The 25,067-nt window shown below is 35.4% G+C and overlaps 1 protein-coding gene across 9 annotated transcripts in view; it reads right to left on the reverse strand.

Moving 5' to 3' along the window:
• CACNA2D1 (calcium voltage-gated channel auxiliary subunit alpha2delta 1) overlaps positions 1–25,067 on the reverse strand; it is a 499,516-nt gene that overhangs the window by 14,839 nt on the left and 459,610 nt on the right. For 8 of the 9 annotated variants that reach the window (XM_060632338.3, XM_078442515.2, XM_060632340.3 and 5 more), the window contains 14 exons: positions 23,801–23,898; positions 20,691–20,778; positions 19,488–19,550; positions 18,796–18,899; positions 17,853–17,939; positions 16,350–16,417; positions 15,928–15,966; positions 13,934–14,005; positions 12,737–12,889; positions 12,601–12,653; positions 11,061–11,116; positions 10,634–10,763; positions 8,570–8,679; positions 7,448–7,530 (listed from right to left, as the gene is read on the reverse strand). In XM_060632338.3, the coding sequence (XP_060488321.1) occupies positions 7,448–7,530; positions 8,570–8,679; positions 10,634–10,763; positions 11,061–11,116; positions 12,601–12,653; positions 12,737–12,889; positions 13,934–14,005; positions 15,928–15,966; positions 16,350–16,417; positions 17,853–17,939; positions 18,796–18,899; positions 19,488–19,550; positions 20,691–20,778; positions 23,801–23,898 (1,204 nt within the window). Of the gene's footprint in view, positions 1–7,447; positions 7,531–8,569; positions 8,680–10,633; positions 10,764–11,060; positions 11,117–12,600; positions 12,654–12,736; positions 12,890–13,933; positions 14,006–15,927; positions 15,967–16,349; positions 16,418–17,852; positions 17,940–18,795; positions 18,900–19,487; positions 19,551–20,690; positions 20,779–23,800; positions 23,899–25,067 lie in introns of those variants that run through there. The other variant, XM_078442517.2, reaches the window with a different exon arrangement.

Genomic DNA, 25,067 nt, shown 5'->3' on the forward strand with positions numbered 1-25,067 from the left:
TCCACTGAGTATAATGTTAGCTGTGTGTTCGTCATATATGGCCTTTATTAGGTTGAAGTATGTTCCTCGATACCCCATCTGACCAAGGTTTTTATCATGAAATGATGTATTTTGTCAAAGGGTCTTTTTTAAATCTATTTATGTCATTTTTATCTCTTATGTTATTACTGTGATTTATTACATTCAGTTCTTTGACTTTTTTGTACTTTTTAATATTTTCTCTTTATTGAAGTTCTTATTTAGCTTTTGCATTTTCCTTCTGACTTTGGTGAGCATCTTTATGACCATTATTTTGAACTCCTTTAGGGCTGTTGGTGGAGTTTTATCTTGTTGTTTTTAAAAGTTTTCTGTTTTCTGTATCTTCGTTTTCCTGGACTCTGTGTTGGTTTCTGTGCATTTGAAAAAACACACCACGATTCACAGGCTTGAAGTGGCTCCCACTAAGTGGGGGGTGTGCCTTTAACTGTCTGTGTCCCATTGGGGATGATCTCATTCAGCACCTGGATGCAGGCTGATTGGAGGCAGAACCCTGAGGCAATAGTTTTTGAGGTATGTAAATAGACCCACCCCTTTTAGGGTATGACTAAGAGAAGAACATTTTAGTTGGCCTTCACTGTGCCGAACCCTGGGGGAATTTACAGTTGAGAACTGTGTATTTGCCACTGTCCCCCAATACCCAAGAAGATCAGCTCTACTGGCCACCATGGCCAAGTGATAAAGGGAGGTGTTTTTTGGGCAGCAGTCTTAAAAGCCAAATGCCAAATGGATCCACAAGCTCCTTCGGAGACAGACCAGTGACTTGGAGTATGTCACAGGGTCAAAGTGGAGGCATGGCCCACTGCCTTCCTCTGTCTCTAAGGAGGCCTGCAGTCAGCCTCTAAATGTGTGCTAAATCAGAGAAAGACTGGGCATAGGGCATTGATGTTTGGTCCATCTTCTCTAAGCCTTGGAAGGAAAGCTACAGTGAGTCCTCGGGAGCCTGTTGACAATTGTTTCTTTGCTATGGTCTTGTCCCCCTATTAGACTTTCAGAGATAGTTATTGGGGACACTGTACTTTGCATGGAAGTCTTAAAATTCCACTACTTGGTATTCAGACCAAACCCTTCATTCCTCAAGGAAGAGCTAAGAGTTAAAAATTCCCTCCTGATTACACGCTGCTATGCCAGAGGTAGGGATTATGGGGATAGTGTGTCTTAGCACTTCCTACCTGTTTCAATGTGGTTGTTTTCTCATTCACTCAATACGTATGGGTCATTCACCTCGTTTCTCCATTTTTTTTTTCCAGAGGAAAGTGCTTTGTTTATAGTTACAGGTTTAGCGGGTCTGTGATATAGAGTGAGTTTGGCACTCCCATGTCACCATCTTGGACCAGAACTGCAAAAACTCACATTTTGTATCTTCAGACCTGAATTCTCTTGTGACCTCTGCAGGGATTGAGCTCTGCCGCCTCTCCTCTCTGATGCCTCAGAAAGGCCCCAAATTTGCCCAAAGACACTATTTTTTCTGAACGATACTTCTAGGAGAAGTGGATCAGGGCAAAGACAAGTCATCTGTGATCCCTCCCCGCCCCTCGTTTTCAAATGTAATCCACCAGCACATCCTCTTAACTTTAGCTTCCAAATAGATCTCCAAACTTACCACTTCTCACTATCTCATGTCTTAGTCACCATCGCTTCTGGCCTAGACTCCTTCAAAAGCTGCCTCTCGTGTCTCATGGCTTCTACTCTTGCTTTTTCACAAATTTTTTTAACCCAAAAACAGTCTCCTTAAAAGCATAGGTCAAAAATTTTATTCCTCTCAGAACAAAACCCAAATGGCTTAGCACGGCCTACAAAGCCTTATGTAGTCCAGAGCTTGGCGGCTTCTCTGTCTTCTAGTATTCCTCTCCCCACCCCTACAACTCACTCGGCTCCAATAACACTGTCTGTCTCTGCAACAGGTCAAGGTGTGTACTGTCCCAGGGACTTCACACTTAGTCTTCTCTTGGTTCTAATAGTTTTCCCTTTAGGTTGGGTAACCACATAAAGAAACAGGATGCTCACTTACATTTGAACTCCAGATTAAAACAGTATTTTTTAGTATAAATATATCTCCAATATCTCACACCCAGAAGAATGGTCTAATACACAGGTTGTATGGTACTACTTGATAAATGAATAGTAGGTAGTCAATAAAGCAGCACAGGTACAGCCTAGTTAGAAACACTGCAAACATAAAATAGTAATGTAAAGGCTTGGCTCTTGGCCAGCTGCTAATTATGTGTTAATGTGATGGAATGGAAAATCAGTATACAAACAAGACCCAGTCATGTAGTAAGGATATGTTTTGTCAAAGAAATTCTGGTTAACATAAAACAAATGTGTTACGAAAAGAAAAAAAAAAAATATCTCTACTTCTGATCCATTGTTTTTATGTTTATATTTCTAGTGTTTTTAAAATTTATTTGTTCAGTTGCGTTTCCTGTATGTGATGATGCCTGTTGCAGTCAGGGAGGGGGTAGGTGAGATAAGTTATTTGGAGTCCCTCAAGTCTGCAAGTTGATTTCACACAAAAAAATCTGCCTCTTCAGTTTCCTGTCATCTTTTCTCATGTGTTTTGCATGGACAACTACATACACCAAGACTTGAAATTATTCTATGAAATAAGAGATACATTCTAAATCACAAATGCACAGATGTGGGAGAAACATTAGCATTTTCTCCACCTTAAAGATAGACCAAAAATCCCACTACCATTATAAGCAAGTAAATCAGTCTGATTTTTAAAGATGGGTACTTTGTTTCAGTTTAACACACTCAGGTAGAAAAATGATACAGTGCTAATGCTATATGTACTTGTTTTTAAAATTTGGTAATTTTTTCAATTTTCTTCTAGAGACTTCTCTCAAAAGACTCCTAATAAACATATCAGCAGAGAATTCCTTTTTCATTACTCATTAAAAGAAACAACACCTAAATTGTACTTATATGCATATGACTTTGCCCCAAGGCTCTCTAAGACCATGCATGCTAGTGGCTAAAATATTTTCAATTTTCTCTTGTGAAGCATGTAACTTGCCCTTTCTTTCCCCAACCAGAATCACCACGGTGACTAATGGCACATAGTAAGAGCTCAATATTTTCTGAATTATAGTCATTATGTTCAAAAGGCAAATCGCTGGTGAAGACACGTACCAAATAATGGCTGACTTTTTAATTTAAATTGCTCTGTAGTTAAGTCACCTACAGCGGCTTCAAAGAAAATGTATTTTTAAAATTATTTAGGTAGATGGAACTACACAGTGTAACACTTTTAATAGGAATAGGTTCTCTAACAGTTTGTTCTCCTACACTGCACCATAACACAGTAACCACACTAACTCATGAAGTAGGTAGTATATGTGTTCAACTACACAAATGCATGTGTGTATTGTCTACATATACATACCTACACATTCATTTTTCACGTACCCAGTAATCTGCTTTCATAAATTAGGTTTGCAGTTTGCATAAAATAATGAACTTTATCGATGATACATATTATTGGCTGGCTTGCTTTGATAAACCGTGGCTTTATTTTTCTTTTGTTCTTTACCACTTAAATTGCAAAGCTCTTGTCAAAAGGTCTCACTTGGACCCTTGGGTTTTAATGAAGTCCTCGTGGTCTATAATTGATACTCTTTTTGGATTGCACAGGATACAAGAGTCCTATCTTTAGACATTCTATAAATGCTTAGATACCATCCATTAGAAGATGTCAGAGATGACACCAGCATCCCGGCTTTGCTGTGAGCAGAAACTAAGCCACCACACATTCCTGGGTAGCTAGACTAGCATTGAAGCTTAGACTTTGACCTCTATTGGTCTTCAGTGTGAGGAACCACGGCCAATTATCCTCAGTATTTTTTGGTAATATTTGTATTGTTTCTTCAACTCTGTATTGTTTCAGAGAAAATGATACTTCTTTTGATATTATCATATCAACACTCACATTGCATAGACGAGATTCACTGTTCAGTACTGATAACTGTGTTTCTAAATACTTAAGTCTTATTAATGTAAAGTATATGCCCTCTACATCATCTTCTCAGGACTATTCATTATATATTCCTCAAGGACACAATAATATTAGGAAATCCCTGGTGTGTTCTTTTCATCTTTCAAAAATTATTTCATTAAGATGTACTGATCCCATCCAGCTGAATCTACAATGCTATTTATTTTCTTGGTAAAGTTATAGTTATGGTGAGAAAGACAAATATCAAAGAAAAATTCAATCATATTTTTGAGGGGAGAGTCTTAGAAGAAAAAAAAGTAAATTCATTCTTACCTATAGATTTTTAAGGTAAAGGTAAAAATCTTTTACCTCCCAAGGGAGCTGACCTATAGTTTTGTAGCCTGTAAATCTTACCTAAAAATTCTATGACTGAGAAGTAAACTTCTGAATCAAAGGTGAAAATAGAGTAAATATTTATACTATTCCTCACCTAGAGAATATAATGTGATAATTTTTTACCCTTATGTTTTACTTTCATTTCTATTATCACAAATAGAGACAGGTATAAAAAAGACAACATGGAACCTATGATTTCACTACACTTTTCATATGTAAATCGTATAATCACAAAACATTACTTCAGAAAGCTACCTCTCTATCAATTGAAAACACAGGTTCATGCAGAGGGATCATTTCATTTTGGTTTCTTTCACTTGGAATCCTGTGCCATGAAGACTGTTATGTTATTAGCCCAGGAAAAAAACTAGCTTTCTGAGACTCCCTCTGATATTCCACTTTTCTCCCCCTCTGATGAGCACACAGCACTCACAGTAATGGCCATATCTCCATCTAGTGGTTTCCTAATCAACGAATACCTGGAGAGCAGTGAAGAAAGAACACCATCAAAGTTGCTCTAGTAACACTAACCATGAGGATCCCAGAGCATCAGAGAAGAAACTGCAAAGCTGTAAGTGAAACCATGAACACAAGCTTGGGGCCTACAACATCTATGCAGTCATACTAATAATATAATTCAGAAATTGGTCACAGGTTAACAAGTGATAATTTTAGCCTAGATACTGTAAGTCATTCTAAGTAAAATGAACTTAGAAATTGGAAGCACTTGTACTAAAATATTTTAATAGCATCAATATTTTGGTAGTAAAAAATATAAAAAGTTGATTAAGTCATATTTGTTTTAAAAAGAAAGGAAAGCATAGAATTATTGACTTAGAAAATAATGTCTGATAAAATTGAAATGGCTCATTAATTTAATGTCAGCATCTTTTGAAAATTGAGATGACCAGCTCTAATAATCGTCCTCAGGGTATTTTTCTTTAGTAAAAAGCTAGACATCAAGAAACATAGAATTTTTCCCGTAATGATTTAATCTTTATACAAAACCTTATAAGAAAATACTGATTTTTAAATAAACATAGGAAAAGGATATGCCGGGTTTGGGATTAGAAACTTAAGCCATATTTGAATTCAGCTATTTACAAAACAATATTAGTACTGGAATTTTAAAAACCTGCTTTCAGGACATTTATTATAATGAATTTAGGGACATGGATTATTTATTAAAATTTCAAGCCAAACACACACAAAAAGAAAAATTAGAGAAAGTGACTGACCATCCACACCACATGAAAACTTGCAGTAAAATGGAGATAGGAGCTGACATCATGGTACAGGCACGACTCGTTGTGCACATAAGTTGATCCTATTAATAACGGGCAAAGTAGCAAGTACAGGAAAAGGAAAGAAAACACAGAAAAGAAGACATACAAGATGAGATTTCATGCAGTTTGCTGGCAGTTAGCAGTTTATGTGAGCCTCCATCCAGAGCAGGGTCACAATGACCATTGCAAATAAGCATTACCAAAACATTTCACTGCTAAAGGAACACAAGACATTATTAGCAAGTTAAGCTACTGAGCAAGAGCTGTACTTTCACACACAGTAGGATGTATAATTCACAGGAACTTGAATTACTGAAAATTTGTCTCAGTCCAATCTTTCTTGTGCCTTGATGAAAACATAGAGTCTCCTAGGTTGAAAACATTTTAGGTAATAGGGTTTTTATGTGATCTTTGAAGTTGATTTGAGTGAATTTAATCTCAGGCTTTGGTGAAGAGTGGTTGATGAGTGAAGTTTCCCCTAATGAGCACCACTATCCTTGGGCCCACATTCATTCTTAAGGGAATGATTTGACAGGGTCAAACTCCTGAAAATAGAGTAGATAGAACAACAAAAGTCCTCATATCTGGATTTGTGTTGAAGTCTAACCGGATAAAATGGAGAAAAACAACTAGCTGCCACTTGGAATCACTTTCTCCATCAAAGAGGAATGATCAGTAGTCCTTGCAGAGATAACGGGGGTTTCCTGGCTAACACCTCTTGTTTTTTAAGTCTTATTCCTCATTACTGATTTTACTTATTTTTTGTTCCTCTTCTAATCATAGCTAACTGGATAATATTTATGAAAATTCCTTTTCTGTGTATTTGAGTAAATAAGTACATAGTAGACAAGTCTATTCTAAATAAATTACAACCTCTATAAATGTACATTAATAGGTGATCTGACATTTTTTGGGAGTAAACAATTCCTAAGATGATTATGCTCTCAGTTTGTATGCTCATTGGAGTATGCAAGCCACTTAATGCAAAGGCACACCTTGAAGAGGCAGAATTGAGAAATGTTGTATTTAAAATTCGTTTTTCACATTAGGCAGAATTGTGGTGTGCCCTTTACATTTGAGAATCAAGTTTCTTAATTAAAATGATTTTAAAAACATAAAGCTGATTACATGCATAGTATGTCAGAAGATTGTTTCTTGGAGGAAAGCAGCAATCATTTTTACATGACATAAGATGTTTTGCAAAATTTTATGAACTTAGCCCTCTGTAACTGACCTGGTCTAATACACGCAAGGTAAAAATGCAATTAAGAGAAATAATACAAATCTATGACAGAGTCAGGAGCCATGTTAAAAAAAAAAAAAGGAGAATTACAAAATATCAGGAAACTAGCTATTTCACAAATTTTTAAACATACCAAATAAAGACTAAAGAAACACGTAAAAATAAATTTTGCATCTTAAAGATTGGAGTATCAATGAAGGGAGGCAAATCACATCATAAATAACATTTACTGTAATTACTATTGATGAGAAAATGTTTCAAATCATCAGATTGGTGACCTAGGATTGTTAGTAAATTGATGGGAATTGTGTTTGAAAGTACAGTTTCTGTTGGAAGGACAGATAGAAGAAGCAACTGTTGAGCTTACACTAACCATGAACAGTATTGAAATGTAAAATCTATCTACCAGCAAGTACATCATGTTAATGAGAAACACTATGATTAAGACATCATGTTTGAGTTAAAAATGTAATTTGTTTCCTTAAGTTCCTGAAGACAATGACTACTGAGTTAGAATATTTTAATACAATAAACCTTTGGTCTTACCAAGACATTGTTATCAAAGCAGACATCGGGTCCTTTTCGGTATCTGGGTTGCTTAACCATATCACAAGGATCTGGACCATCAGCTAAAGAAACTTGTTAAGGAATACGAAATTACTTGTTCTTTCCACACAATTAAAAAAAATATATATATTTCCCAAAGCAAGGAACAGACACCTATGCCATTAGTCTAGTCCCACACGACTAGTTCAAGTACTTAGGGATTTAAGGAAGTAAACTGCCACATAAATTCTTTTGTCACACTAGTGGCTATATGAAGAGATCACTGTGGTTTTTATTTTTACTCTACACGGTGTGGCCCTTGGCAGATGCAATTACTCAACAGTTACCTGTAAAGATAGAAGTGGTTGAAATGAGCAAATAAGACGGAGCCATACATGTGAACCTGCACAAGGGAGCACAAGGGTGCTCCTATGTAGCAAGACAGAAATATAAACTCATTGGTAACAATAAACCCCAATTTCAAACACAGCTGGGACTATTCCCGCCGCCCCCCGCCCCCCCCGAAACAACATGAATAAATGAAAAAAGGACAGGTGGTCTGGTCTACAATGCTTTAACAGTCACTGGGCTGTCATTTAGCATATTTATAAGCATAAGCAGTTTGGTGTTAACGGCCACTGCAGATACAGCAAACGACAGGACTTCCTTCTTTTTTAAGGCTGAATAATATTTCAGCGTAGATGCACACCATATTCAACTCCATTTTTTGACTATGGAATGTTGACAGCTCTCCAGCCACACAAGTCCCAGCTAGCAAAAACCCAGCACTACTCCCTAATGGCCATAAATTCCCAAGCCAGCTGCCCCTGCCTGCATGCAAGCCGAAATTTCCAGATCTACCTGCAAACCTGCACTGCCTACTCCACAAAGCCTCATTATATGAGCAAGAAACTGTTCACATTCTCTTGGTGCCTGGGTGGCATCATTAGTCTACACATTCGAACCACATTTTGCATGAGAGGTTCATTCTGCCTGTGTGAGGTAATCATGGCATGCTGTGTGATGTTATTCTCTTTACGAGCATTATCAGTGTGACGAGGTTAAAGAAGCATTACTTTAAGACGGCGTTTGATTCCAAGCATTTCTGATGTCAAAGGATACAAGTCTGCTCTGCTTGTATGAGCAGTCGTGTGTCACAGGGACAAGTCCCTTTGCTCTCAACCATAATGAATATTAAGTTGGTGTTCATAAGTTTTTCTACGTGAAAGATTCTGCAAAAGAAATAGTTATAAAAATCACAGAAAATGAGCATTTTTTTCTTTTGGGCAAAAATTAAAATCTTTCAAAGGTTCTTACATATAATATGACATGTTGAAATGCAAAGCATCACCCACATAAACAGTAAAACAAAATGAGAATACTTTAGAAGGAAAACATCACCATGTTTTACTTATTAGCATGCACAGTGTATTACCTCTCTCAATACTAGAAAATTGCAACACATGTTTTAGGTGTCACCTTTGTTTTTCAATGCAAAATAAGCACTACTGAGTTGTTGAAACCCGTAGAATAAATGTTTTATTTGACATGCTTAAGGAACTGTGGTATTTATTACTGAAAATAAACAAAATTACCTTATTTTACACATTAAAAGCTTTGGAGCCCACACTAAGCATCTTGCCCAAGCCAATGGCAAAGTAAATCTAGACTAGTGCTGTTCACCAAACTACTGTGAAGATGGAAATGTTTTCTGCTTTCTCCAATATGGTAAATAGCCACACTAGGCTATCGAGTATTTGAAACGTGACTAATGTGGCTGAGGCACTAATGTGTATTATTAGTTATAATTGAAACAGCCACCAGTGGCTGGTAAGTACTGAACTGGATAACACAGATACAGAATAAGGGATTGAAATTCCATGCAGTATTTTTTGCATGTCTTAAACTGCTTCTGCCACCATTAGCAACCACGATAAAAATGTTAATCTGTCACTGAAGATTAATTTCTTTATGATGATGTATTTTAAAAAGAAAATGATTATTTTCTTTTTCTCCATTGAACTTGGGGCACAAGGATAAAGCCAATCAAAAGCAACCATGATTCAACTTAATATCCTGATTACTTTAAATTGTAAAGATTTGTAGTCATTTTTTAAAGCACAGATTGCCATCAATGACATCTATTAATCAAAGGCCAAAGGATTACGAAACTGTTTGCTAAAGTGGATAGACTGTCTTGCTATGACACAGAGGTTTGCTAAAGTAAATCATAAAGTCATACGGACCAGGTCTGTTAAAAATTCACACTAGTTTCATTTAACTCCTTCCAGAAAACAGTTCTCTGTTAGAAACGTCTGGATCTCTTAGCAACTCTTCCAGCCCTTTCACATGCTCAGATATCCTCACCTCCTCACATTTCCTCTTTCCTAGATTAACATTTCTTCGAGAATAACCTGCCCTCCTTCACTAAAAACAAAGTGTCCTAAATCTGTGCCTCTCCCCCCCATTCTCAGGGATCCTATGACATGGATTATCACTCTCTCTCATGACTCTGAAAAGGCCCACCTTGGCTTTTTCTTCTATCCCTTCTAGCCAAATTAAATTCTCAATCTCTTCCAAAAATGGCTAAACATGTTTATGTCTGCTAGTGACTCACCTTAGCTTTGATTTTAGGAAGTGATATCTTCTCCTAGTTCTTTTAGTTTCAATTCAAAAATACATGCAATTCTAAATTTCAGTGAAGAGTAGAAGTAAAACACGTCCCTCCCTAGACTATCTTTGTATAAACCCTATTTAGTAAGTAAATGTAAAATGAAATCCTGTATTTAGCTTAGACTTACTCAAAATGACGATTAATTCTAATCTTACTACAGTTCATATTGTTCTACAACTTTAGAAAAACTTTTAAAGGGGTTCTCTTTTTAGACAAAAAGACATTAAAATATAATCACATTTCTCTTTGTGCGGCCTAAAAGTAGGTAGAATTTCATTCACCCTATTATAGTCAAAAGGATTACCACTTACCAGTTAGGATCAATCCTAAAGAATGTAAATTAAAAAAAAAAAACATTCAGCAAAACTAAAGATCTATTTCCAACTGTAAATAGTTACTCATGTCTCTCTCACACTCTAATAACAGTCTCTGTTATTTGCTATAATGATTATAAAAGCGAATACAATTTCTTAGTGAAATCAGACTATCCCTAAAAGGAAGAAACAAATTACCTGGAACAGTTTCCACAGTCTAACACACCACTGAATGATTTACTATCATTATCGAAGAAATACTGGGTCTGTTCAGTAATGCAGCTCTGCTTTGACAGAGAGGCTGTAAAGTCATCGTCTTCCATCTCAACTGTGGAAAAAACAAAGATCACCAGGAGGGGACGCTACAGTCAGTGCCAAGAGCCTTCATTTCCGTGGAGATGTATTAAGGGCAGGCCCCCTGCTTGGCTTATTTATTGTTGTCTGACGTAGTGGCAGTCCGTCATAGGCGCCCATTAAATGTCAAGAGAAGCAATGAATCCAACAGATAAGAGTTACAAAATAGAGGCCGATACGACATAAAAAAGTTTCCAGACCCTTGGGTCAGGCGAACTCAACACATCCCCAAACAAAATTTTATTAGGACAATAGCTGAGTAACTACATACCTGCCTCAAGAAGTCGTGGAAAGGTCAAACTCAGGAGAAACTGCTGTAGAATAGACCTAAATTGCAAATACAAATTATTATTGACAAAAATCTACATATTTCCTTTACAAATAATGCAGTAAAAACCCAAATAATCTTGCAGGTACACATACACACATTTCTTCCTCATCTGCTTGGAAAAAATTGAGACCTTGCCAATAGAAAGTTGAGGAGTATTTTTATATAATTATTTCTTAAACTTTACAAAACACCGTACATTTGTTTCTGTAAAAGAAGTCGCGAAGTCAGACATGTTAAGGACAGAGTGAGGGACCACTTAAGTGGTACCTAGGAAAAGTGTCAATATTTCATGCCATAGTTTTCTCATTCAGGGTGCTTATTTTAGTTTTAGAACTCTAAGGTGGAATAAAGCAAAAGATCAAACAAAAATGATTTTGTGCCATGGGTTTGCAAACCATTTACTTTACAATATAGACTATATCTGTGAATACATAATGTGACATTCATGAACTAAAATATATACCTGTTAAATATAGGACACTTGGCATATTTCAGTTTTTCCAATAAATGACAGTTGAACCAAATATTAGTATAGAATCATCTGGAATTGAATTCAGGAAAAAAATAAAAAGGGGGGGTGAAGGAGGTAAATTCTGGCCAGAAAATAGCATAAAGCCAATCATAAAGTAATGAGGATTACTTTGAGATTTAAAAAACCTGAGTAAATTAATATTTAAATATCACTATCACAATAGAAAGTGCCATTTTTCACCAAAAATAGGATTTTTAATCTAAAATCTTTCTTACTTTCATAAACTGGTAGACTGATATGATTTTTGCTGGGAAAGCCTCACCATCAAATGAATGTTAAAGTTTAATCTACAAGGCATAAGGCTTGGGCAATGATAAAAAAGAAGGGAAAGAAGGAAGACTAGGGATCCCAGACACAAAAGGAGGTTGAGTTACTTGACTGACCAGAGCCCAACAATGATGCATTTGATCTTACAGACTTTCCACAGTGCCTTAAACCGTTTAAATGTATTGTTTTCATAGGTGGTAGGGTGTAGGTGAGGTGTTGAAGGAGGTAGGGAGGTTAAGTCAGTAAAAAGAGAGAATTAGATCCATTTCAGCAACATGATGCCTCTAAAACTTTGCCAGCCTCTGTTGGAAAGAGCTGAAAAGATAAGTCATGATGCTTTGAATTTGATGATGGAGACATCTAATTTGGATACTGAAGGCATTTAACTGAAACCTTTAATAGATTGATACACCTAAAACTTAAGGAATTGGGTAGAAAGTCTCAACAGATCTTGAAGAGGCTGAAGTCTGCATGAGCATATTGTTTTCATATGAAAAACCAAGTGACAGTAACAGTGTTAAATTGATCATTTTGTGAAAACTACCAGTATGTCATTTAGGAAACAAACAGAGTAGTTTCCGTAACAATTATTCACGTGTCACAAAATCTGGACTGTCCTCAAATTCTTTACTATTTCACCGCCCCTTTCTCATTACCAGTAAAAACACAATTGTGACTTACCAGGCAGCTGCAGTGGCCCACCAGCCAATGTGTAATATGTCGGCTATTGATGGCTATAAAAATAATGAAAAAGTCATTATGTTAATCGACACTGAGTGTTCCTGCGAGAGGCATGGACGAGGTGGAAATTACTGACCACGTATGCCGAGCGATGCCCTGCTCCTTGTTTCGGTGCAGCACCAGGCTCACACACTGACTGATAATCGTAAGATTTGTTGAAAGCATAAACCGATATATTAACCAGGTGTCGCATCAGACTTGGGTCAATCTCTCCAAAAAATCTTCCAATCTGGAACAGAGGACAAAAGAATCAAGTTTCAAATTCACTCCACATGTTAACACCCCGACCACTGCAACGAAAAGAAGTAGGACGAACTAGCAACGAAAACTACTGGAGCTTAAAAACCAAAGCAATGAAGCTGCACGGGATATTCCGAAAGAAGTGAGAAGAGCTTAGTTAGGGGTTCGCATTTGCTCCGTGGCTTGGTGTGATGCATGTGGAAGGAATACGCACAGTTAACTAAGCATTAAGATCACAAGTGAATACCTTGTGGGGAAGAGGAAAGCAGCGTAATGGAGAGAAATGGGTGATATTAGAGAAAGAACGGGAACCTAGGAGCAAACCTGAGGCTCATCAACTGCAGTCCATAAACATGGCCAGTTAAGAAAAAGCTCAGTGTTGACCAATTTTATCTTTTCTGTTCCTAGAAGTTTAGTTATTTACTTTGACAGAGAGAGACAGAATTGCAAGCAGTCTCCATGTTGTTAGCGCAGAGCCCAGTCTCACCAACTATGAGATGATAACCTGGGCCAAAAGCAAGAGTCGGACGCTTAATAGACTGAGCTACCCAGGCGCCCCAAGATCCTTTCTTTTTAAAGAGAAACCAGAAATGTAGATTGGGAAATGAAATTAATTGGCAACGAATTCTAATTTGCTTAAAATCCTATTTGAGCCAAATAGCCTATATGCTGCCAACTTGCAAATTTGGGAATAGAAACTTCATCAGTTCAAAGCAGCCATGTATTAAGTTAGATATTACTAATTAATAAATATTTAATATGCAAACATTTTCTCAATTTCTGAGAGATCGACAATAATAACTACATGTTTTAATAGTAACTGTTATGACTAGAAAGGAAATTCAACTAATTTCAGGAAACTGTATTTAGAATGTATTCATTAATGGTTTATATTATATTTAGCATTTAACAATTTATTTTATGACAGAAATATAACAACTCATTAATTTCTATAACGGTTTGAAGGACTTTTGTAATGCCGATTAGGGAAATACACTTTGGAAACTGTACTTTGTCCCACTGTGGTACCTACCTGGTTAGTATAATCATCATGATTTGCCATCAGAAGAAACCCACCATCATCTAGAATCACACAATCCATTACCTACAAAAATAAAAATAACAATGAACACAATTCGAGGAAGGTTAGGAGGCTTCATTATCAGTACTTTGTTAGATAGATGATTTTATATATATATTTAGAAAGAACATACATGTATGCACAAGGGAGGAGCAGAGGGAGAGGGACAGAGAGAATCCCAAGCAGTCTCCCTGCTGTCAATGTGGAGCCCGACACAGGGCTCGATCCCATGACCCTGGGATCATGACCTGAGCTGAAATCAAGAATCAGAGGCTCAAGGGACTGACCCAACCAGGAGCCCCAGTAGATAGTTACAACAACAAAAATAGGAAAAAAAACTTCAACTTAAAGATACATGCTCCAGAGATTCTGATGAAATAAATTAAGGACACACACAGATTCAAATTCTCAGGGTTTCATACTGTACCACTACCCATTTAGTTAAAACTGTCAACTGACTCTGAACAAATCAGAAGGTCAAATCAGAAATAACCTTTTTGCCATTTGGTCATCTAAATGATCCAGGAAATTGGATAAGCCAAAATAACTAATATGTAAAAACATACTTAATATTTTGACAAAAAAGATACCTTTAAAAATGCATTGTAGTCACCATGCTTCAGACTAAATTAAAAAGCATGCAGCATAAGGATATTTATAACTACTTCATATTTTCAATCAAAATTGGTTGAGTAATTTGAAATATAAAAGCAGAAACAAAACAAAAAAAGATCATGACACAAAAGAAATCAATTCCCACCTGGTTTGTATCATGTTTAAATGCATGGATCAGTTTAGTAATTTTTATTGTATAAAATGACAATTAAAAACATTGTTCTCAGAGTTGGGGACATGTGGAAGCAACTTGCTAAAACCTCGACTCTCAAAACAGTCTTTATAGTCTATTTACAAAGTCTATGTAAAATGGAGAGAGTATAAAAAATAACATTGCTGGCTTATAATTTCACATGACTAGAAATAAGATGATGTGAACCCACTGTTTGCCTTGGAAATAAACACATACACATAAGAAGATGGGAAGCAAATAGTGGAATTCATCCTTTGTATTCTGGGAATACTTTATGTAGTATCATTCTTAGAACATATTTAAGTAATTTTTTTTTTAAATGTTATTTTTGAGAGGCAGAGAGAGAGGGAGAGACAAAATCCAAAGCAGGCTTCAACATATTTAACGTTTAAAAAATTTCTTTTGTTTATTTTTGAGACAGAGACGGAGCATGAGTGGGGGAGGGGCAGAGAGAGAGGGAGAAACAAAATCTGAAGCAGGTTCCAGGCTCGGGGCTGTCAGCACACAGCCCGACGCAGGGCTTGAACTCACAAGCCATGAGATCGTGCCCTGAGCCAAAGTCAGGCACTTAACCAACTGAGCCACCCAGGCGGCCTGAACGTATTTAACGTTTGAACGAAGAAATGTCATAATGAAATACAAGTAACAGGAGACAATGTAAAATCCAATCCATGTAAGTGGAATTTGATAAAAAAAATAATAATAATGGCAAAATTGAACTCAAAAAGTTTTCTTGTCACTATGAATACTGTGTGAACAAATTCAGAGAAACTATCAAGGACAGGAAAGATTGCCTTGATAACCAGTAAGGCCACTTTAGTTAGAAACTTCCCACTCAGGAACAGAGCTAAAGATACTTAGAAAACTATCTAACACAATTGACATTGAGTACACTTCATACTGAAACAGGCTTTTTAAATTAAAATACTTTCCCTTAATATGTGAATATTTTTAATGGTTAGGTATTAAAAGAATTTATTCAACTTCTTACCTATAAATTAGTTCAAAATTTCATAAACTATTTTTTAGCATTTAATGAAAAATTCCTATATCAAATGACTTTCATCAATGACTTTATGATTAAAGTCTTAACAAGAGTAACAAAAAATAACAGTTAAAATTTTAAAAATTTTCTTACATCACTGTTTCTTTTGCAGTCACAAACTGGACCAGCACACTGAAAGACAAAAATACAATTAACCCCACACATTTTTAATAGAAAAAAGGATTTCCATGACACATTATTATCATGTTAGGAATCTGAGAATAATTTATCTAGTATCAAAGTAAGATTAAATGACAGTCTATCCCATCATAAAAAAAGCAATAGCTTCATCTTTGTAAAATATTAAGAGCTATCTAAACTAATATTTCAAATTATATCAAAATATTTTTCCTCTTAACTAATTTAAAAAAATCTTTCCAAAAATATTAATTCATAGTTCTGCTTAATTTAGTAGCACTGAAAATTATACATTGACAAGACTTTACTTTGACTTTTCTTATTTGCATTTGACATGGAGTGTAGCATAAACGTTAGGAAATATATATATATCTTACCGGATCCCTGATTGATGTTTTGGTGAAATTCTCTATCCAAGAATTTACATCAATTTTAATCCCAACAACTGAAAAATGATGTAAAGAAGAATTGACACATACATAGAAAAAACGTGGCTGTGATTCTTAGTTATCTACTTTTCCTCTTACATTTGAATATTTCTGAGCAAATTTAAATTTCTTGGAATTAAATTAATTTCAGCTATACGTTGAAAAGCGGACTTCATTGAAAAGGTTGCAGTTTTAATGTCCATATAATATTTGCTATATATTTGCTATATGATAATTTATGTAGTGTAAAAAGTAGCATTAAATTTTGGGTTGAATGTAATGTTTATTACAGAGATTTTATTTCTTTGGGTTTTCATTAAAGAGACTGCCAACCGCTCTTAAACTATTAAATAACTTTCGTTTATATTCACAACATACTTTACTCGTTGGCAACCACCTCACCAATTAACTCATATATGCAATAAGCTAAAGGGGAAAAAAAAGGTGGTAGTGTCAGGCATAGTCTTGTAACGTGAGGTCACTCAGGTGGAATGTTTTAAGAGGCTTCGCTAGCCCCACCAATGCATGCATCATGTGCTTGAGAAATGTATGTCCAATAGACAGATAGGTGGGTGGGAGGGTGAGTGAATAAATGAGCCATTGAGTGAATGAAGGAAGCAGTCAATGAGTTAGTGTGGAGGTAATATCTAGTTGAACCACTGAGGTTCCTGAGGTAATATCTAGTTGAACCACTGAGGTTCCTGAGGTAAAACAGCCCTCAGGAACAGGAAGGTGATCTATCTACCTTCTCAATCTGGTCTAATGTACACTCTCTTACACAATCAAATACGGAATCATACAATGAAAAAAAAAAAACAACAACGCTTCTACTAGATGGCATCCACTTAATCCAGCCTACTTGCATTTCCCATTGATGTTCAGTTTTATGATTTGTTTTGTTTGCTTACTTGATTTTATTTTGGCAAAAAAAAAAAATCATTTTTCCATTTTATTGTAATTTTTTATATATATATATAAAAAGGTTCTTACCTAATTCATTTTATCAGGCACATGGTATATATATGCTATAACTTATTTATCTTTTCCTTAGAGGATGGAAACTTAACTCTTCATGTTTAACTTACTACAAATATTCACACCCTTGGACACGTATCCTTCTGTGTATTTCAAAGTATCTTCTAGGACAGACTTACAGAGTGGAAATGCTGGATCAATCTGGCATGTAGAATTTTGATTTGACTCCATTAATTTGAGCAGCAGTGTATACACATACACATCTAGGAAATCCCTCACCTCTATATAGTATCTGTTCTATTTTTCCCCAATCTCCCACATCATTGTATTTTATTTTCAAAACTGTGTGTATCTGTCTTTGACTTTATTTTGCTTAAAGGTTTCTGATGGCCTTCCTGGTAAGTACTGCCAGATTTTAATAGAAATATTTGGGCATATTTAATTTTGGCCATGTCTATATACCATATACACGCTTACCTGCAGGTTTAAGAAGCTTTCCTTGGATATAGATTTCCACAGCTTTGCTTACCATAATGCCTGATTCGTAAGCACCAGGTCCGCTTTCTGAAAAAGAAGAAGGCAACAACAAAAAAGGAACACAGGCCTGTCTAGATAAGTCAAATAGTGAATTTCTCTTAAGAGGGATAGGTGGATGGTGTTTTGCTTAAGTATTCTAGTGTAGATAAGTAATGAGGAGGTGGGTTGTCGTCTCTCATCTTCCTCTACTGACCAGACCCGTTGGAGTGTCCGTGGGATGTGAATTATTCAGCTTGGCTGCATCCATGTCCACAACATAATGGACGCAGGCCAAATCTCTGCTTCGTGACATTTGCTAACTGAGTGGAGAGGCTGCTGAGGTGGAAAGATTGATCTTAGAACCCCAAACAGCCTTTGCATTTTAGACGTAAGTCCCTGTACAAGATGCCAAAATTCTCTGAACTTTGGTTTCCCCTTTTGTAAAAATGAGGCTGAATAACACCTACCCCCAGAGAAGCCCAGGGATTAAATTAGAAAGGTTTTGGGAAAGAATCCAATAAGATAGTTTAAAATGCGGCCTATTGATAATTTTCATAAATAATATATTTAACTAAAACTGACTAAACTGATTGATGATGTCTTTAAAACTCATTACACGTTCTTTAATAGATTTGCAGTTTGTGAAATGAGGGATTATCTACATATGTTTCTATGCATTATGCATACCTGTTGATATGCTATCTCTACATTACTGGATGACTGTTTCCTGTGTGTGCATTTTACCTCAACTAAATGGAAGCTTCTGTCCTTCCAATGTCACACGTATACTATACACTTAATAAGGGCTGTTCTGAGCAATTATGGTTATTGGGGAAAGCAGGAAGTAATAATTTATCTTAAAAAAAAGGAAATTGAGAATGGCTGAATTCTGAGTAATACTTACTGTTAAAGTAGGGAGCAGTAAAAACATAGTTGTCATTATCGAGACTCCTTTTATAGAAGCTATCCTCGTATGTTTCTGGGTTTTCTTGCCAGTTTTCTCCAGCCCTAAAGAGGAAATGGCTCATCATTTTTATTCTTGAATCTGCCTGATAACCTACTTTTCTGTGAACATCACAGAATTTTACAGATATGTCTACATCTAATGATACTCATTAATAAGCAATAAATCACCATAGAATAGATAACAAGGGCCAGAAAAAGCTCTTGGTTTTACTCTGCAGGTGATGACGTACAAGTCACTTAATAGGTCAATTAATAGTAATAGGCCTCCCCACCCTAGTTGACAGACTATTTTGGAGACAGAGATAAGATCCATTGAAGAACAGTGAAAACAATGAGGTGCTATGAAAATATTGCCAATAGGCTCTAAACTTTACGTTCAGTGTGTATGAACAGAAAAAAAAATCTCTTTTACTGTGTCTTAGATTTTGGAATAAATATCCAAAAGGATCACTGAATAATCATATAATAGCATTTTTAAAGAAGTAGGGTATTTTAATAATGTAAGTAATGTTAAATGACTCCATTTTAATCTAATAATCAGTTTCTCTACAGAATGGCTTCCTTATAATGTGCACATCCTCAGAGTAGTCGTGTAACGTACTGATTTCTACAGATGTTATTTGAACTTACTCCTTGGGATAAACTCTGGTAATCCCACCATCAGTCACAACGAACCGTGCTTTCACTCCCTTGCTAAAACAGAAGACAGAAGAAGGCAATTTTTTATTTCACTTGGTCTCCGTAAGATAATAATTTAGGTGTTGATGACACAAAGAGAAATAAAATGAGTTCCTAACATAAAGGAAGACAAAGTAAATACATCAATACATGCAAACTATGCTTTAATGTTGCAAATACCTAAGAAATAAAGGGAGGATGCTTAACGAGGTCACTTCATAGTAAAGACCAATATAGCTGCGTTTGGAAGATGGAATTAGCAGAGATGACAGAGACAGCAGGAAGATCTTACATGTAGAGCCAAGACTATGTTACAGGAAAGCTAGTGAAGAATGTTAAGTATTTGGTGTTATAAAAACAGAAGGCAAGGTGAGAAGCAACAGATAGTAAAGTTTCAAGGACAAGCTTCTTAAGAAGGGTCAGCTCATGAATAATCTTGAAATCCATGCTGGAGAGCTTCACCTTTATCCTGAAACTGGAGCTGCATTAAGAGGAAGGTTGGCAGGGGTGCGTTCTATGGAGGACAGAATAGGGGGTGTGGGTAGAGGAATCGGAGGCCCTGAGTATAGACTGAATATTAGCAGTGCTGTAATTTCTCAGAAATTGGAAATTATGAATTTGGCTATGAAGAAGACAGGACAACATTGTTGGAAGAGCTATTTAGCATTTGGTGACTGACTGGACATGGGGTGGAGAAGAGACCGTAAATGAGAATCACAATCAGATTTCTCAGTTTGTTGACTGGGTGAATAGTAGTGTTATTAAAAGGCCACTTGACTAGCATCCCTATTTTATCACAAACATGGAAATTCAGCCTTTTTAAATTTGGTTTGTTCCCACTGCAGTGTGTAAGTGTGGAAAGATATGTACTGGCAGATGTAGATGTTAGTCCTGACACATACCCAACACTGGAAATACAAGCTGTCAACAATTCCAAGATGAAATTGTTATTAAATTAGTAAAATTTAAATTTATGAGCCCTAGTTTCCAAAAATTTCTCAGAGAAAAGCTAAATTGAAATGCAGAAAATATATATATATATATATATATATATATATATGTTATATATGCATATATATGTTATATATGCATATATATATGTTATATATGCATATATATATATGCATATATTTATTAATAGGAACAAATACTTACATGTTTTTCTGCTTACTCCAGTAATTTTGGACAAGTTCATTTGTAAAGCCTGCATCCAGCAAGACTCTATTAATCAAATCCGTATTACCTAATATAGAAAAAGGATAGCCTCAATTACATCCACATAGTTTTTCATTAGGATAATAATGAAACAAATATATTCTCTGTTTGTTAAAGCAATTTAGAGTGGATAATATTTCTATGAATTAACAACCATATCCAATATTAATTTTCTGCATGTTTTTCTTGTTCATCTTGCCTCACAGTTTTCAGGCTATGGCCAGAATAGAAAAGCCAATTCTAAAAGAGAATTATTTTGTAAATTTTTTCAAAAAGATAGGTGAAGTATGTCAATCAAGAAACATTAAGGAAATAACCTTCCTCTCTCTCTTCTTTTTTATAGGTTAGTATGGCGATTCAAATCTATCATAATTGATGGACAATTTTATATGTAAATATAAAACTACATAATACAGTTTTTTCTTCGTTTGCTTTGGTGAAAGAACTGAATAACTTAGCACAGACCAGCACTATTTCAAGATTGGCTTTTGGAATCTGTCATTTCTGGAATAACCAGAGAACAAAATAGCCCAAGTTCAAAGGTAATGAAAGGGCAGATGGCAATGACCAAGGGTCAGTTAATACATATTCTTAAACAAAAAAACTTCACCTTCTTTCCTTTCTCTTGGTCCTGTGTTTTAAGCCCATGACGCTGTGGATAACCTACAAATACTGAAACTTCACATTTATGAAAAAATTTTATTTTATCCAGGTAAGGAATATGTGGTCTTACTTAATATCTATTACTGTAAAAGGTGAGGAGTAGACTGGAAAATATTTTAGTTGATTTTTTAAATTTAATGTAACTTCCAGTTTTAAAGGATCAATTCAATCCACATTTTAGACTTCATTTTAGGAACTATTTTCATTATATTATGTCAGAAAATTAATCATTTTCACAAACAGTCCATTTGAAAAGTGAATGATGCAATTTAATTGCTGCAAATCGTTTTAGGTAAAAGAAATGAAACGATTATTCTAATTTGTGGTATAAATCACTCTTGCGAGCAATTTCACAATTTCATTCATATTTTAATTATACCGTAATTTTAAAATGTGTCTTGAAATATGGCCCCTGCTGCATATAATACATAAACAGGTTATCAGTACTGAGCTTTACCATTTTATACACATATAATCTCATTGTTAGAATAGTTCAAAAAAGCGGGAGCTGGGGAGGAGGTACGAACATGCTGAAAGACTCTACAGCCGAAACATTTAGGTAATAAACATAAACAGTGAGAATTTTAATTTTAATGCTGGATTAAGTACTTCCATAAGCACAATTAAAATCACCCAAACCCCTTTAAAGGAAGCCATTGAGATTTCAATCACTGATACTTTTAGTTTTACATATTATTTGATAACATGACCTAAAATATGATTGAGAAAACTGTAGTATGTAGAACTATCAGAGGAAAATATACATTTTATAGCTATTACCTTTTTATAATTAAATCTCACACTTCACATGGTTATCTAAGTACCACAAGCATCCTATTGGATCATAGGGGAGGTGGATAAAAAACATGAAGTGAAATGAAGACACGGGAGAAGAGACAATATGGATACTAGCACTATGATACTGAAAGTACTTTTGTTTCAACATATTTATACTTGCCTAGGAGCTAGAGGCAACCAATTTATATTTTTATTAATTTTTCAATGCTTACTCATTTGTTTTTGAGAGAGAAAGAGCGTGAGCAGGGGAGGGGCAGAGAGAGAACCTCAATCTGTACTGATAGTGCAGAGCCCAATGTGGAGCTCGAACTCAGGAGCCATGAGATCACGACCTGAGCCAAAATCAAGAGTCGAATGCTTAACAGACTGAGCCACCCAGGTGCCCATAGAGGCAACCAATTAAAGGAATATTCAGTAATATTACACCAGTTCTTTCTTGGGAATCCTGTTATTTACTGAAAGGAAAAGAACAAGAACCATAACAATGGAAAGGCTCTGACTCAGAGTGAGCTGACAAGGAGTAGAAAGATTTGGAAACACTCCTATTCGGTCAGGTCAGTGTAGACCTTCTCTACCCTGGCTGGTTTTCAGAGCAGCTGATCCTTGCTCTGGTAGCTAATGTTGATGATGCTAGGAAGTTACTTCTTTTTAGGAGATAAATTTTAATTTGTGAGATGCTTCAGTTCGCTTCCTGTAACTCAGCAAGTACCTTGTTTAACCCTTTCTGATAGAAAGGAAAAAGATTTTAAAGAAGAAAGAGAGGGAAGGGAGGAGGAGGAAAGGACAAAAAACTCAGTTATGGTTCCTTTTTTTAAAAAAATATATATTTACTAAGGTAATTTTTGCCAGGCAGTTAATTTTCCTCTCATTTCCCATTTCCGGTACATCTTTTCCTGGTAGTACTTTTTTTACAGGATATTTTTAGGAGGAAAACACAGTTAAGATTTTAAATGCTAAGAAACCATTAATCTCTAAAAAGTTTTCTACTACGAATGATGTAAATTTCTCTGAAAGAAATGTATTGGTTAAACACTAATTGTTAACATTTTTATTTATTCTAACTTATTTTACTTCATAAAGTGAAAAATGACAGAAGCATTTTTTTTACACTATAAAGTTAATGGTGATCAAAACAGAATGTCAGGATGAAAACAAACCATTGACTGACATATTTATATCTTGTTTTTATTCCCTTCATCTTAAAGCTGTTCATATAAATTGGAGGAAAGAGATAAATCTATAAATGCTGTATGTATTTCTCTATATGGCAAGAAAAATGCAATGAAAAACTTTCAAAATATCATAAAAAAATTAAGTTTCTTAAATTTGAAAGGATCAAGGGCAACGGTGCCCTATTTACACTGAAACATTTGCAGGTATCTAATACTTGGCTTTGAAAATTTGATTTTACTTCACAGTGAAAGAAACATTCTTTAATACATAAAAGGCCAAACTGTTACATTTTACCACTAAAAATTTACAAAGTAAATTAATAAGCCAGCAAACCAACACACTGATCTGAACCAAGATTTGACCACTTTGGATATAACAATGGTGAAGCAATTATTATAAATTGGGTGTATACTTACAGGATGGGTTGTTTGGTGTTTTTCTGTCAATAAACTCATTGAAATTTAAAAGAAATTCGGTGTTATTATCTGATATCTTAAGATCATTGCAGTAATCTCTGAAAAAAAAATATTGTAGGATATTAGCTGTGAAAGTCACAACTTTTTAAAAAGTACACAGCCTTTATAGGAAGTGAAAACACTTTCTTTTACTACTTATGTGACTCTGCAACCTGTTGGACAATACTTTGACTTAAGTAAAGGATGAGTGGTATACCTAATATTTATTAAGGACTCGCCCTGTGAACAATAGGTGCTCAATAAAGGTTACCTTTCATTCTTAATCCACTATTCTTGCTTTATGTTGTATATTTGGAGTTTTCATATGGAAATTGAGAAATTTAAAAATATTATTCACTAAATATCAAGAAGAAACCCATTATATGTTAACATTTTTATGAGAAATTGTTGTCTTTAAAAAATAACCTAGTAAACAAAAGTGGCAACTTTCTATTTGCCTATTTGCAAATCTCTTTAATCCCTGACTTAATAGAATATAACTTCAAATGAATCTGATTTTTGGGGGCCCCTGGGTGGCTCAGTCCGTTAAGTGTCAGACTTCAGGTCATGATCTCACCACTTGTGAGTTTGAGCCCCACGTTGGGCTCTGTGCTGACAGCTCAGAGCCTGGAGCCTGCTGGATTCTGGGTCTCGATATCTCTCTGCCCCTCCCCCACTCATACTTTGTCTCCTTCTCAAAACCAAACATTAAAAAAAAAAAACGAATCTGATTTTGTAACATCATAAACTGATTATTGGAAAATTGGCTGATCTTCCAAATGATGACACATTTCATTATAAAACTGAAAATTCCCATTCAGTAATACCATCCCTGGTCTCGAACTCTTGGGAAACATTAGTTACAGAATCCCCAAATTCTTAATTTTGTTGCAAAGCACAGATTTTGTCATTAGTAACAGTCCATTGTTGTCTTTAAAGTGAAAGCCTTAGGTGGTTGATTATTGACAAAATGTTTATCAAATACCCAAGGCATTCTGTCAAGTAAAATATTTCATGGAAAAAGGGCAAAGAGCACCTATTTTAGCTCTAAATTTGATCACACAAGTACTTTTCTGTGAGACAGCCAAGCACTCGGGTATGCAGAACTTCCATTTTCATGTCACTGAATATAAAATGACATCTACTCAAGGGTAAAGGTTCAATAAAACTAATAATTTTTACTGCTTCCATCAAGGGTATTTTATAGTGAAACGGGCGTTTCCCTCAC

The sequence above is a fragment of the Panthera onca genome, chromosome A2 (genome assembly GCF_046562875.1).
Source record: "Panthera onca isolate mPanOnc1 chromosome A2, mPanOnc1 haplotype 2, whole genome shotgun sequence".
Classification (NCBI taxonomy): domain Eukaryota; kingdom Metazoa; phylum Chordata; class Mammalia; order Carnivora; family Felidae; genus Panthera; species Panthera onca.